This window comes from Scophthalmus maximus, chromosome 4 (assembly GCF_022379125.1).
Source record: "Scophthalmus maximus strain ysfricsl-2021 chromosome 4, ASM2237912v1, whole genome shotgun sequence".
Classification (NCBI taxonomy): Eukaryota; Metazoa; Chordata; class Actinopteri; order Pleuronectiformes; family Scophthalmidae; genus Scophthalmus; species Scophthalmus maximus.
Genome location: NC_061518.1, coordinates 12,004,554 through 12,019,902, shown reverse-complemented (window position 1 = coordinate 12,019,902; position 15,349 = coordinate 12,004,554). Strand labels below are relative to the sequence as shown.

At 41.8% G+C, this 15,349-nt stretch overlaps 2 protein-coding genes across 2 annotated transcripts; both read right to left on the bottom strand.

The window, feature by feature from the left end:
• Nucleotides 1–355: 355 nt before the first annotated feature.
• On the bottom strand, nt 356–7,108 carry ampd3a (adenosine monophosphate deaminase 3a). Its single transcript, XM_035629531.2, has 15 exons — nt 6,938–7,108; nt 5,406–5,628; nt 5,084–5,264; nt 4,775–4,940; nt 4,473–4,692; nt 4,222–4,351; nt 3,793–3,987; nt 3,355–3,486; nt 3,117–3,280; nt 2,890–3,016; nt 2,409–2,572; nt 1,948–2,068; nt 1,006–1,179; nt 759–869; nt 356–665 (listed from the first exon to the last, which is right to left on the bottom strand). Exons 2-15 carry the CDS (start codon nt 5,624–5,626, stop codon nt 489–491), a joined length of 2,283 nt encoding a protein of 760 aa, XP_035485424.1. The 5' UTR covers nt 5,627–5,628; nt 6,938–7,108; the 3' UTR covers nt 356–488.
• Nucleotides 7,109–11,750: 4,642 nt separating this feature from the next.
• Nucleotides 11,751–14,217, bottom strand: adma (adrenomedullin a). Its single transcript, XM_035629119.1, has 4 exons — nt 14,077–14,217; nt 13,418–13,520; nt 13,177–13,302; nt 11,751–13,016 (listed from the first exon to the last, which is right to left on the bottom strand). The coding sequence occupies exons 2-4, from the start codon at nt 13,510–13,512 to the stop codon at nt 12,725–12,727; spliced, it is 513 nt and encodes a 170-aa protein (XP_035485012.1). The 5' UTR covers nt 13,513–13,520; nt 14,077–14,217; the 3' UTR covers nt 11,751–12,724.
• Nucleotides 14,218–15,349: the final 1,132 nt, after the last annotated feature.

Below are 15,349 nucleotides of genomic sequence, written 5' to 3'. Positions count from 1 at the left end.
GAGACGAGGGAAATGCCCCAGACATCATCCATCTCTCTTATCAGAGTTGTCTGAACTAACATTGTGCAAAGCTCTCGACAAGTGTTCTTATGTCCGAGGTGCATTGTATGCAGTACCTGAAAAACTTCAAGTATAAAACTGTTTCTCTGACATACCCCTATCACCAAATGGAGTGTAAAGGGCAATTGTTTATACACAGTGGTTTTGTGTAATGACAAGCATGTGAATTTAGTAAACATGTCCCGCACTCCACAGCCTTTGTCTAAACCTTTGAGCACCAAAGTGCTATTAGTCATCCAACTCCCTTGTTATCAACCTGTGACCAGCTAAACATTTCACTTTGATTGACAGGATAGTGTTTAATGGGTTTTTTTATTGTCATTATTTAATCATCAGAGGCACTCAATGGAACTTTTCATGATAAAAGTAAATAGTGATAACTCTATGCTCAACATGCTTGGATTCTGTTGAATGAGAGGAGGTCCATTTTAGTTAATTTGCGAATTCATGGGTTCAGACTTCACTGCGTCGATGATGAAGCTAAGTTCATTGCACAGTGTCTCGTGTCTGTAGGCCATGCGGATCTGTGCGACATTGGTCCGACGGATATCGTTTCCTTCGTGTCCATCCTTCAGATAGTTCACACCTATGAAGTGCTTCTTCTCCTGCAAACATTCAATACATTAGGGGATCAATGTTGATTTAATGTAACGTTGTTGTCAAATGACCCAGCTGGTGGATTGAAAGTCTCACTGTACCTGGTGAGACAGTCCACTTTGCAGCACACTGTTCCTGGCTATTTCACAAACATCACAGGGGCTGAGCTTCCACAGCTGAGCTGCTATGGCGTACTCCTCCATCAGTGGTTCCTAGAATCAGGGCACAAGAACAATGGATAAGAATTACTTACACCGCAGAACTTAAGCATTGTACTGCATGATAATTGTGAGATGCTGAACTGCAGCCTGGAAACACTGTGTGCCTTGGATATTTGTTGCAGTTAACCTTGGTGTAGTGGAACTGCAGCGGATCATCCGTGGATAAGGACACACACAGGCCCTTGTGCAGAAACTCTCTGAGAGGATTTTTGGAGTATTCCAGGAAGAGACTGTTGTTGCTGAGCGGAGACATGGCGATTGGGACCTGGGCCAGGTAGTACAGGTACTGCAGCACAGGACTCTGGGGCAACAAATGGGCACACGTGTGTACATATGTAAACTGCTGTATATATGTAAAGTTTAAGTTGTAAATTTATATCAGTGAGTCATTGTTTCTTTCTTCAAGACTCACTTTGTTGCCTGTTTTTGGAAAATACAGTCCAACCATCAGATGGATAGTCACCTACAGCTCTCAAATTTTACAGGCGAGACATTTTAGATACATAAGCTATAAAAAAATTAAAACCAACAAAGACTTAAAAAACAATAAGAAGGAATACAGGTTAATTTGAGTGTGGATTATAGTAAAGGTCTAAAATAAATAGGCACTGAAACAATTGCTCTTTGGTGTTATCAAATTTTAGTAACTATTTTGGTATTGTTTGGATGTTGAAGAGATCCAAAATGCAAAGAGGATAGTTAAAAGCCTAGTCATATTACTGGTTATATTAATGATTATATGATTACATATTATAAAAGGAATTAAATAGAAAAAACGAGTCAACAAAAACAGAACAATGAGCAGAATAAGGAAGTAAATGAATAATTACATTAAAAATGTATTTATACTGCATGCTTTTTACTCAGTACTCCACCCAACACAACTGTTGGTAATAAAAACTTGATACTATTATTACTAGTTGTCCAGGAGGGGGCGCTGTTTCCACCCCTGCTCTGGGAAGGATTACTCTGTGATCCCTGTGAATTCTGCAGACTGCATCTGAATTCTAAACTAGTATTACTTTAACAGTAGATTGAAAAATGACCCTGTCAACAAACTTCTAAGTACCTTCTTCAAGTTGAGTCCATGTGAGATGTTGTCGGCAGTGAGAAAGGCAGAGACCAAATGAGTGATTGATCCAGCTTCTCCGCAGTGCGGACGGAATTGGAAGGTGCTGAGTCCCCGCTCTCTGTAGAGGACACACAAGGACATAATAAATATGTCATTCAATACACAAGCAAATCTTAGAAGAGGGTGCAATTCTGTTCATCCTTGTATTTATAGAAATCAGCTGTACAGTACACCGTGATGTTCAATGTCAGCCGTGAGCGTTCAGAAGTTTGATACTTGGAAACTTTTTGCTGTCGTGGTATTAATCACTACTTTCCTGAGAGCCATACAAGGTAAAACTAGCCTGTGATGTCAAATCCCTCTCCTTTAATGAGGTGTGTGTGTGTGTGTGTGTGTGTGTGTGTGTGTGTGTGTGTGTGCGCATGTTTTAAGAGGAGGAAGAGGCTATCAGCTCTTACTTTCTGAGGTTGTTGAGGACCATGGTGTTTGCATACATGTGGAAGATGTAGTAGCTATAGGGGGGGTTATCGTCTGTAGTCCACTGCTCCGGTTTTGGGCTCCTGAAGGAGAACATGTGATCGCTGTGTTTGGACTCATCGTCGACGCTGTCAAAGCCTGACACCTGCACACACACAAATAGAAATGTCTGGCAAAATTCAAGGGCCAAAGATTTTGGAATGATGTAACAAATTTCTTAAATTTTTCCCTCAAACGGATGATTCTTAAAACATCAATTGCTTAATATCTAAACACAAATACATATGTAGTACTGGTGGATTATTTAATTCAAGCATCATACTGTAAGGGAAGGAATTATTCACTATTTTTTGCGAGCACAAGTTAACAATTTAAAGGCATTTTTTTTTAAACGTAACCCCTAATACCTGATGAGCTCCGAAGCTTTTGGTATTTTTGACCATGAAGAGTACAACATCTTACATATTTGAGGAAAACGTGAAGTTCTGGGTGCTTCTGTGGGTTTACAGTGGCCTCAAATAGAGGAAGGAATATGTTCTCCAGCATCTTGGCAAAATTAGGTATCAGCTTCTTCGACTTGAAAATGTCACTGAAAAACATGAAGCCGTTTAGGTAAAATGGACATTTCATATATCGAGACTTTGTTTTAAATCAAAAGCATGAATATGACTTGAGGCTGTGGCACTCACTATATTCTGGGCACTTGAATGATCCACCTCATGTTTGGAGAATGTACTTTGTGATGAATGAACCACTTGGACAGATTTTCCCACTCGTCCGGAGAGCGTCCGTAGATGGACAGACGTGGCTCCGCATGCTGGTACTTACTCTCCTTCAGGTCATGGGCCACTTCCTATTAAAGGTGAGAAGAAGACTGTGTCTCTGCATCCTTTCTGACCTCAAATGTGGGATGAGGCGATGTCATACCTTTATGATGCGGGCAAAGTACTCTCCATTAATGAAGTTGTCCGTTTTCAGGAAGATTTCTCGAAGTTCACTGGCTCCCACTGGGTTGTACATGGTATTGAACTTGTCAAAGCGGTGGAAGGTTTGTCTGCCCTGTGAATGAAGCGTGTGAATTACAGAGGGATAATGGTGAGCCCAGAAAGGTCAATCATGAAAAGTGCTGATTCTGGTATTGACCTTCATATAAAAGATGGTGGAATAATTGTGCGTAGCAGAGAGATTTTTATTTACATGAAATTGTCTTGACTGGAACATAAAAATCTATTCATGGCTACAGTATGACAAAATTGAGAAACTTAATTGTGCTCCCCGTTTCACCATATTTAACATTTAACATACAGCAAAGGGTTTGATGAAAACGTAATGAGAGCACAATGTGTCATTTTCTTCTTTTCTTACCGCGTGTACATCCAGCGAGTCCACAGTAAGGTCATATGGGTCCTTATTGAGGCTGTGGAAAACCTGCTGGAGCGTCATCTTTTGGCCAGCCTTGTCCAGCACCACGCAGTCTGCGTCAGTTTTATATGTTTTCTTGATGAAGGTCAACAGGTGTTTCTGGGACATGCAGGAAGCTGCGTGAATGTGCGTGTCCACCTGAGAGGAATGAGCAATATGTTGAGTCCACAGGGCAAAGTGAGGACTTTCAAAGTGCGCACATGGCTTTTTTCTTCCTTTCTTTCTTTTTCGTTTTTTTTTCTTCAAACAGATAATTAAGGAAGAAGTGACGGCGTGTGCTAACGTCATACTGCGTGTTTAAGTGTTTTCACAGAGGCCGTCTGTGAGATTGGATTCCAACACTCTTTATAACAGCTGTAGGTACAGACCTACCTTCCGGACGTTGTAAAAGTCTCTGTGAGGCACACTTTTCAGCTCCTTTAGCTCGGCCATCTCGTTGAGCATCTCGTGGAGGTAGAACTTCGAACTCAGGAAATTTAGTCGTCTGTAACAGTAGGTCTTCCTGAAAATTTGAGTGGACCTTACAGGTGTAATTTAGTGCTACATAGGCAGAAACAATCCATGTTGTCCAGGGCTGTTCAACCATCATAACTGTACTGGCTTTTTTATGTTGGGCAACTTACGTGGGTCCATCTGCAATCATCACCAGCACATGGCTGAGGTCGATGGCAAAGGTTTCCAAGTCTGGATAAGGAAGGTCGTGGGGCTGGTTTTGTCTCAGGGCCTCTGTGTTGTCATACACATTCACTATCCCATCCCTCATCTTCAGTTCATAGTTGAGGTTCTCAGGGATGTTCTGCATGCTGTAGGGATCCTCCTCATCGGATGGACACGGGCACATATCTGGAGGCCACAACATTGCTCCGTCACTGTCATGTGAAACTACAAGGAGACATGAGTGAGTGTAGCTTCAAACGCTTCGCACCTGGTAGAACCTCATCTTCCTCGGTCCATCTCATATTCCCGGCGTTGCAGAGGAACTGGGCTGTTGTCCTGCAGAATCGATGATAGGCCAGCTTTGAGTATTTCTCACGAATGAGCAGGGCCTTCAACAGACTTTTGGCAGCCTGCTCATAGTCCTCCACTGTGATCTGAATGGGGATAGGCCACGACACACAAATTCATCAGGCAAGTGTGTGAACAAATAGTAAACATACAACGTGCAAAGCTCCAATGCCAGTCATTTCTTTGAGCGTGATGAACAGGAGTCAATGCTCCTGTTTGTAGAACTTACGCCAGCACAGTAATCACCACTGATGGTGACCCTCTGGAAATCTGGACAGTTTTCTGGCACTGATGAACAGGTGGAGCTGGGAGAGTGGAAGGGCGTAGCAGCCACCTGCCGTGGCCAATCTGTATTCACTGGGATCTGCAGGCCCATTGACTGGGAACGAATCATCTTCAAGCTTTTCTTCCTGCAAAATTAGCAACGTATATTATTACAAGCAGAAATGACGAAATCGCCCCACGTCAGGATCATTTATGACATTGACCTGCTCGATGGCGATTAAGATTATTGTGTGTGATTTGGAGCCAACACAAACAGCAGGACCCACCTTTTGGTAGTCTCCTCTGACTGTTGCTCGGCCAGCTCCCGGAGCAGCTCATGTTCCATTGCTTGCTTGAGGCCAATCGGGCAGTCCTCAGACACGGTGAACATTGATAAGGCATCCTGGCTGTCCTCCTCCTTTAACGCAGACGCGTACAATTTCTCCGCTTGCAACTGGGTCTCCTCCTCGGCCTCACTCAGGGTTACCTTTGGGAATTGGCGAGGCATGTCTGCAGGAAGGTAGAAGCCGCAGTAAAAATGACTGGTGGCGGTACCGTGTGATCACAGGGCACAAAGACAACCTGCGTCCCGCAGTAGAACTGTACTTGCTCTGACTAGTTTGTGCTGTTTTGTAAACAACACATGTGTGATATGCCTGTGGAAGGATTTGCATGGTTGCAGGACATGCATGATCTACTGTAACTGCTGCACAGTGTCACCACCTGGAGAGCTCTGTGGGAATTGCTCATGTTGACTGAAGTAACATTACTGTAAGTTGCTGCAGTTGTTCATGTTTTAAACTCCTAGCCCAAAGGAAATAGTTTTTTTCCTTCACCAAACTAATAACTTGTATTACCTGTCTTGTCTCATGCTGAGATTAATTGTGGTTTCTAGGAATGAAAGTCTTCCTGGGCTATTCTTAACATGTGTTATTGTTGCAGTCATTTTCTCCCCTTAATCCAATTAATGACAGTAGTTCTGTTGAAGCTTTATCAAATAACACTCAGCTTACTCTCATAATTCGCATTAGAGAACTGTCTATCTCTGCAAGAAGGTAACCTGTCTGAACTGACGGTGTCTGGTTGATTCCCTGATATTCAGAATGCAGTTTGGTCAGTGGGCTGCTGGTGGAAGGAACAGAGAAAGGCCCATGCTACGTGGTGTCATGTAAGCCAACTTTCCACTCCGCCGGGGTGCTTCCAGGAAGCTTATCATTCTGGACACACACTCACACAACACAAGCCTGACAACAGCTGTGTGCATCAGGGGCTGTATTGATTTGGAGATGATGGCTTTATGAATTATTAACTGTCCACTAACTGCCCGCTCATCACCGCTTTTCACACAGTCAGGTACAAAGCAAACAAACAAATCCAGTAAGGGAGAGAGCACCGCCCCATGGTTAGATTATGAACTTTATTGTCCATGGTCCATAAGTTGTTTCTTCGTTTGTTTCACCACAAAACTGTAAAAAAAAAAAATTATGCATCCATACATTGGAAATAAATATATAGGCCTATAAAGAAAAGCCTACTCACCAAATTGATATAAAATCTTTTAGGAACAATTGACGTCATGACGTGACCTAACTGGTAAGGTAGAACCTTGGGAAGTTACAGTACCTGACATCCGTAACAGTTAACTTATTCTAACAGTTCAGCAACTGAAGAAGTTTTGGTTACAGGGTAATGTAGTTCCAGCATTCACAACAGATGATATTCTATTTTTAAAAAAAATCTGTCTGTTTTTTTTGTCCCTCTTCTCCTTTAACATTTTGTAACCTTTAACCTAACCTGAGCTATTTCACTTCTCCCTCACCTTCAGCTGCAGCTGATCCCTGACCCGATAGGTTTTAAGAGCAAGAGTTCCTCAAGAAAATTGTGCTTGTCTTTCTGGGTGGTGGTCTCGGTCCGGTTTTGTAATTGCAAATGTGGTAAAGTAACTCAGGGTCTTGCATGTGTGTCTGCTATAATTCCAATGGGATTCTGACAGTTCTCACTACCTGTTATATGCCATGAGATCACAGAAGACAGGAGAGTGAATGCCTTTGATCCTTTGATCATTGCATCAACGGGGATGACGTCACATTTGCACCATAATGGAATGTTTAGATTTTTTTAAATTTGTGTTTATTGTTGGTGCATTCACAACATGTTACCCCCCCCAAAAAAATCAGCCTGTTTATTTGTCCCTCTTCTCCTTCCACATTTTTTAAACTGGAAACTTAATTAAAACATCAAAACGTTCAGCTTGATTGGGACATTTCAGCTTGTATACAACTTTTTTAATAACCAAGATTTTTGCTCCATTGAAATGAATGGACGGAATGTTCAAAATGTACACATTTCCACACTTTTCGTGCATTTTCAATTCTTGGGTGCAAACATGCACTGGTGTTTATTTCCTTTTGCAGTTTTCACATTTAAGGAATAACTCCTTTAATAATCTGATCGATTGATCCTCAATATTTGTCAAAAAACATGGTAATGCACTCCCTGATTCTCACCCAACCACTGCAGGGTGATCCATCAATCCGTAAATGATAACTTGTGTCTTTGTGTCTTTGTGTCTCTTGTGAGGACTTCTCAAATTAGCACTCTAATAACGCATGAGATTAAACATTTATTCATCATTGTAGGAACCTTTCTCATATTGAAGTGTCTGATTTAGGAAGCATCAGATCTGAGGGCTGACAAACCGTGTTATCTGTGTAGCTTTGCAGAGAAAATCGTTAGGCACTAATGTGGGGTGAAGCTTAATGCTGCTCGCTGTGTGGGTGCGTGTGCGTCCTTGAGTCTGCATAAATGAACTGTAAATGAGGAGTTGACCATATATCATCTCCACAGTTGCTTTGGAGAATATGTGTCATCGTTCATTATTTCCCATTAGCTGTGTAATTGCCATGGGAGGCTTCCTGCGACCGTCACTGGACCACTCAGCCCTATCTCTCAGACCCGTTCTGCGCTGTCCTTATCTTGTCTTTTTTGGGCTTTTCCCAGACACCTCACTGTCAATGTGATATCTAAGAGAGAGGTCAACAGCGCAAGGGGAAAGCTGCATTTACCACATTACAGAGAGAGATAATGAGAGAATTAGAGAGGGAAAGTAGAGAAGCTCGCTCCTAAAAGGAAATGTGTCTCCTCTTCTCATCTTTCTCAGTGGCTAGGGCCTGGGGGAGAATAAAGAACAACAGAGGAAGTGCACTCACCCATGAATGTAAAGCCGCCTCCCTTACTTTGAATCTCTCATACTTATTGGAATCATTCCAGTAGGACCATACGTGTAGTTTTTCATTGCACTGATAAATGTGTTTGGATAAGGATACATAAAGACCACTTAGCTGTTACTAAGTCTGACATACAGTATATATACAGTTATACAAGATTCTCATTCATCCAAGTCATAGTTATCCAAGAGGGTGTTGAATCACGAGCAACTGGACCTGCTCCTGATTCTTAGGACTACAGCCAAGTCCAATTGCTCCTGATTCAACACCCTCGTGGATAACTTTGACCTGGATGAATGAGAATCTCCACTTATATAAATCAATATTTTCTTTAAAGGAAATTTGGAGACATAGAATAGATTCTTTGAGTGATGTTTGGCTTGTCATTGTCATAAATCAGTGCTCATCACTCGTCCTAGATGATCTGTCAACATGTCAAATAAGTCCACTCACCTGTTCGGGCTCGGTTGTCTCTGAAGTGTACAAACTGGGCAGAATTTGCCTCAGAGAAACATCTAAGTCATGCTGTGCATTTGCTGTGGCTCGAGTGTATGATTTCTCATCCTCCACCCTGCGGTGCACATCACTCCATCCTTAACTCATTCATTGCTGCAGCTTAGTGCAAGGATATCGGCTGAACAAATGCCAAAGTCAGCTCTCATGGTGCTTTGTCAGTAGTCTGTTGTAGGAATTATGTTCACAATGGGTTGATATGTAAAATATCAATGTTTTCCCCTGTTTTCTCCCTTCCTTTTTATGAACTGTTGTGAATGTGTTCATTCATTGTTATTGTTCACTCATATGGCATTTTGCTGACAGGCGGCAGGAGCTGACATGTAAGTAATAACAGCCATATGAGGGTTTTGATTCGATAAACAATAAATTAATATATAATGTAACAGTTCTCCCTATAGGAAGACTAATTTGTTTCATAGCTTTAAAACCCTGCTTTTACTTCTGTCTCTTTAACTACAGTTCCTCAGCTCCCACAAAGTACAGTTTACTCATCAGCGTACATCATTGCAAGGGTAGATGTCAGTGTTGTTGTGTGTATTGTGGGTATGTGGCTTAGAGGCTAAAACTCGAACCTGTCTGTATCACTGCATGGCAACAGATCAGACAGCAGGTTCTCTGATTCCCCTCAGTGCAGACGAAGCAGCCTTCTGCACAGTCTGCAGCGTGTGTGAACTCCTCACACTGCTTTAGGACCCAGATTTACTGATGTGGTAATAAACAGCGGGAGGGCCCACTGTCCCTGATTTAGCCTGACAGTGTTTGAGATTACAAGGCTAATCCTCTCAGCTCAGGTTATCAGGGTACTTTTAGAGTTGACTTTAGAGGACTGACACTTCCCCCTGGGCCTGTATCATTTTGATTGTCAGCAGTATTGTCAGACTGATTATTTATCTGTTTCCTCCTCTCCTCTCCTCTCCTCTCCTCTGCCCAGTACATCAAACAGTGTAAAAAGGTGATCTTAGTCATTCCTTGGCTCTTTATCTTCCAGTGGTTTGGACATGTCTTTATTGATAAAATTGCAGTTTGTCTGGAGCCATCCAGCTGGAAAAGAGCACATCCTAAAAATAATATTAACAATAGCTGTCTTAAACCCAACAGAGGAAAAAAATAAAATACAGTACGTCCTGGGAACTGGGCATTATTGTTTACCTGTTGACACACACTGACGGTTTCTCGTTGCCATCATCACATCACTGGCGTCACTAGCTGATTGGCTTACTGAAGGAGTGACATGTTCACATAGTTAGAGTAGTTAGAGTTCACTCAGTGGGCTGGATCTAAATCAGTCTATTCTTAGCTTATGCTGTCGGACAAGAAAGACTGTAAATGTTTTTTATTTTCATTTTTTTACCATCAGTGTTTGGTAGAGAAATCCATTAACGATGTTACAATACAAGTGGCTTCATCAACCACTAGATGGCAGATTCGCTTTGTTTTAGTTTTGTTCCTCATGTTTGTTAATAGCCTCCTGCCATTCAGTCATTTCTTGGACAGGTGTTGTGTTACGCACTCAGGGTTGCTACTGTACATTGTACTGATTTGATTAAGCCATAAGCTATTCTTCAGGAACAGATAAAAATACAAATTAAGACTCAGGCCCCCGGAATAATCATCTTTTATCTAAGTGACATTGTCAGTATAAATCCCTTGACGCAAAAGAAAAGGTTCCAAGCAAACAAGAGCATGCTGCTTTTATATGTCTCTTAAATTTCACAGTTCTGTATGCTTTACTGAGTTAATATATATATTTAATTCATAGTTTATTAATATATTTAATAGTTCGTACACACATATTATTACAAAAAAAAGAGTAAAACTGAAAAAAAGTTTTCAGTACCTGTAATTGTCTTTTCCGGTGAAGTAAAATAAAAGTGGAAACTGTCTCCAGCAAATGTTTCTAATTATTCATTATCAGACTTAAATTAGTTGTGAAGTGATGAAAAAAAAAATTCTGTCACAGGCTATAATTTCTCCTATGTGTTAAAGATATATTTGCTTTTGATAGTTAGTTAGTTGCCTCAAGGAAAAGCTGGTAGAAAGGAATATCTTATCCGGTTAGTTTGAATTCCTGATTTGATCTGTCGTAAAACTACGTATTTGATATAGTGTGTGCTGCGCTGTGAACTTCCATTGTAGCAAATGGGCAAAGCTGGACGATAAGATGCCACGTTGTTAACATCTGGACTAGCCACACTGTCATCAAGGTCCATTTCTCTGTGTAGTGTTCACCCCACATGTTCCCCGCTACAACATTTCCTGACTGGCAAGAGCGTAAAGTTGACCCTATACATTCTGGAACTGGTCTGAATAAAAGGAGATAAAAGGCATCCAGCCAAAAGAGAAATCTGTGATTTACCGTCGTGTGTGTAGGGTGATGTAGCCAGTGAAACGAGGGGTGATAATGTGTCAAGCAAAGAGGTCTGCAGCCTTTCAGTGCCGCTCAGTCTTGGGGGTCTGTTTGAATGTGAAGGTCAGAGCTTTGTTGGAACGTTTTTTTTGCGATGCACTCGCAGGAATGTGAGACCGGAACCCCCTGCATCGGCCTTCTCATGTCCCAATCATCTACCATTGAACACAGATGGAACTAAAGCCTCAGCCTCCTCCGATGGCTTTAGGGCTGCTCTGTGGTGTGGGGTGAGCCAACAAATACGAGCTTAACCAAGCAGGAATGTGCCTGGCACCCTGTCTGCCCTTTTCTTTTTTCTTTTTTTTTTTTGATGGGGGGGCATCATAACCAAGGGAATGTAGTGAGAGGAGGGGAGGCTCTAATGAGACCCTATAATCACTTAACAGAGACCAGGTGCTCTGTGTCTGTGCAGCCGCGCTCTCCAGACAATAGAATGTCACTTTCAGTTTACAAGAGCCCGGAGCAAAGGTCTGGACAAGGTCTCGATTTTGTATGCAAAATGTTTATTGAATGACAACGTTATTGCATTGACACAAATAAAATAGAACACATTTACAAATATATAATATACCTTTTTTAAAACAGATTTCCTATTACCACAGTTTGCAAAAGAGTAATGACAAATAGCTACAATGCCCATATATATTTCTTCCTGTACAAAAATAGTTCTATCTGCATAAGTATTTTAATGTCACCTCTATATAATATTTAAATAAGGAATTCATATATACATATACCTGCATTAAAAAACAAATATAGATTGCACATGTGTTTGTACAAACAATAACAATTTTCAAGTATATTTCAATCCATCACGGACTGGCACAAATCTCACAGAATCTAAGGCATTTTCCATTATACAGTGTCCAAAACTTTATATGAACTGAGAGCTTCAGAGCTCTGTAGCCTGTTTGGCATTTCGGTGAAGATGTCTTTTCCTGATGATTCATTTGACCCTCAGTCCAAATGGAAAAGTGCTGACAAGAACTGACAGTTTGGAACATGTTGGTATAATCCTAAGAGGATAGCACTTATATAAGTCCTGGCCTTGAGGAATAAGTGTGTAAAGTCCCAGAATGTTAGAAGAGAGTTCCCTCTTGAAGCCAGAGGACGTGTGTGTGCACTTTGCCAGGTATCAGCACTCTTCCCTTCCCTCTGCCGAGCAGAGAGCAGCACCTGTAGTTTTTCTCCACGCCGTGCCATCCAGTGTCTGTAAGCTTGCTGCAGCTGTCTGTGCGCTCTACATCGCTGAGCTGCAAGGCTCAGCCCTCAGAGAAACTCAGTGCAGCCAGTATTGCTCTGACTCAGTCCCCATGCCTGGAAAAAAAAAATGTGCTGGAGAATACTTGGCAAGTGTCTCAGCCATTTTGAGTATTTCGGAACACAGCAGAGAGAACACTAACTCTCTGCTACTCCCCTGCTTTTTCTTCGCAACTCCCCTTTTGCAAAGTCCCACTCATGTCCGTTTGAGGAGAGCCATAAGCTTGTGAACCTGTGAGTCAGTTATTCTCCACTCGGGCCGGTCCTGCTCCTGCCTCTGCCTCTGCGCTGGAAGAGATCGACGCCTGCGGCCGTATCCCTGCGGGCTGATCTTGTCAACGGGGGCACTCCCAATCTTGAACTTGTTATTGAGCTGGTGCAGGCGGTGTGCCAGGTCGTGCACTGTGCAGGTGCCCAGTGAACAACCTTGCCTTCTTGACTGGTTGGCTGAGTTTTTCGACCTCTTGGTTCGAACACTGATGTCAGTGCTGGAGGACAGAGAGGGAGACAAGAGGACGTTAATTGATGCCGTTCGTTCCCAAGTTGTTAATGGCTGAGTATTCCTTTTGCACGAGCGCATTTAGATGAGAAAAAGGATATGAAAACCAAACAGACATTGTTTTCAGGGTAGCATGGTCAGTGTCTTACCTGGAATGCGGCAGCAAGGTTTCCCTGATATCTTCTGGTCTGACAAGGTGCTCAGACTCTGCTGTCTTCCCTACCGACACACTGTTGAGATTCCATCTCATTCTGCTCTCTAGCCATATGCTGAGCCTGGTAGAGGAGAAAAACACGTCCATTAGTCAAGAAAATTCAGGGGACAGGTAACTGCTGTCACATCTTGCATCACATGGAAAAAAACATTTTCATTATTGAATGAATGACTCACCTTTTTTTCAACTGTGAATTCACTTCAAGTTCCACACAGTGTGCTACTGTCGCCAGAAGGCAGCAATAGAGGAAGGACTGGACGATCACTTTCATTGTGGCTCCTATGGAGAGCAGAGAAAACATTCTTTTTTAGCAAATTATTCATGCTCCAAATTAATATTTAACTGCACTGATTTCCTACTGTCCGTCTATGCATGTAAAACTTGCTCATACAGTAGTCCCAATAGTGCAACACTTGCTTACACAAGAGTCCAAAAGCCAAGTTATTTGCACTTATCATTCATTTATTTAAAAAGTTAAGCTAAGGTCAGATCTTGCTTGGTTAAGTAAACCTACAACTATGCTTTGGGCCTCCGGCCAATAAGTCGAAGGACAATGTTTGTTAATGAGGGGTGCAAAATAGACTCTGCTCGATTGTTAAACAAAAACTAAAAGTGCCCTCAGTCACTGGAATCAATAGAACAATGCAAAAGCAATTGCAGCAAGTGAACAATATATGATGTTCTGCCACTTGTGGATGCTTCACACACATTAGGAGCTGAACTACTTATAAAGACGGACCGATAACCTGTCCTTGTCCCTACACTTGTGCCCTGACCTCATAAAAGCAAGGATAAAGCACAATAACATCTTCTTTCTAGAGAAAAGTGCACATACCTGTAGTTCTCTGGTAATTCACTTGGATGGGAGCGCTCCTCTCGTAGAATCAGCTGTAAAAGAGTACTCCACAGGTTTCTTGAGATTGCCACTGGTTCTGTGAGACAGCTGTGTCACTCTGCTAATAGCTCCTACACACCAGACCGGGAGCCTTTATACAGGAGGTGGGAGGGGCTCAGGGACTGACACCACACACTCTCTCATCCTTTCCCCCCACCCTACCCACTGCAGTGCTGCGGTGCTGCTACGCATGTGGTACAACAACGCAACACAGTAAAAAAAAACCCACTCGGAATTAAAATCCAAAGTTAAAGTGGTAAATGGGGAACAGTTTTTTCGTGCTCATAAGCGTAGTGCAGCCATTGTATCCTGTTGTCAGTTATAAAACATGAACCTTTTTCACTGCTCATTGTGATATGATGAAACAACAAAGTTTGAAATTCTCATTTAATGAACATTGTTTTATTCCAGTGTGTGTTTTACGTGTGTTTTTAGTGACAACAAGTCGCTGTCAGAAGTCAAATAAATCAAAAAAATGGATTCACCGGTACCAGTAAGAGTACAGTATGTTCATCTCGGCTGAATGCTTTCTATAGGTGGCTCTTAGAATTGCAGAAGAAAAAGGCTCAAACATTCATCTTGTTATGTTTGAACCTCAAGGTCAGTCACATATACCTTTCCTGTTAACTTTCCTTTCAGTCCAACTGACTAATTGTATGAAGTCAAATTTAAGGAATGTCTCCACAGTCCGCTTTTCAGGGCACTCCCTGTCACAGTGAACTTCCATGTCAGCTTGAAAGTACCCTGGGTGATGAATTTGAGATTTGGAAAGAAACAACATTGAGTAACTGATTAAATATAGTAAGAATGCCCAACTGTAAACGCAATATACTCAATGTATTTGTTTGTACAAGGCAAATATTTGCCAGAAATTTGGACTTCATATTCTTTATTTTGTTAAATGCGAAATGGAATTTTACAATTATCTAAAAATAAATCAGGACTCAGAGCATTTACTTCAACAATAAACTGAATTAAACAGTGAAAAATATTCGCTGCTGGTTTGTTGCCCTAAAGGATTATAGCTTATATGACTTCATTTTTCACCTTAGGAATCTGTCAGGTGATAATGGTGGATGATCAACTTTGCCAGTATGTCTTAGAAGACATCATTGACTTCATGAGATGGTCAGTACTGTGTCATTCTAAAGCGGCATGAAGCTTTTTTTTACTTGTCCCATAACTAGTGTAGGTGTCTGTGTCTGAAATGAGC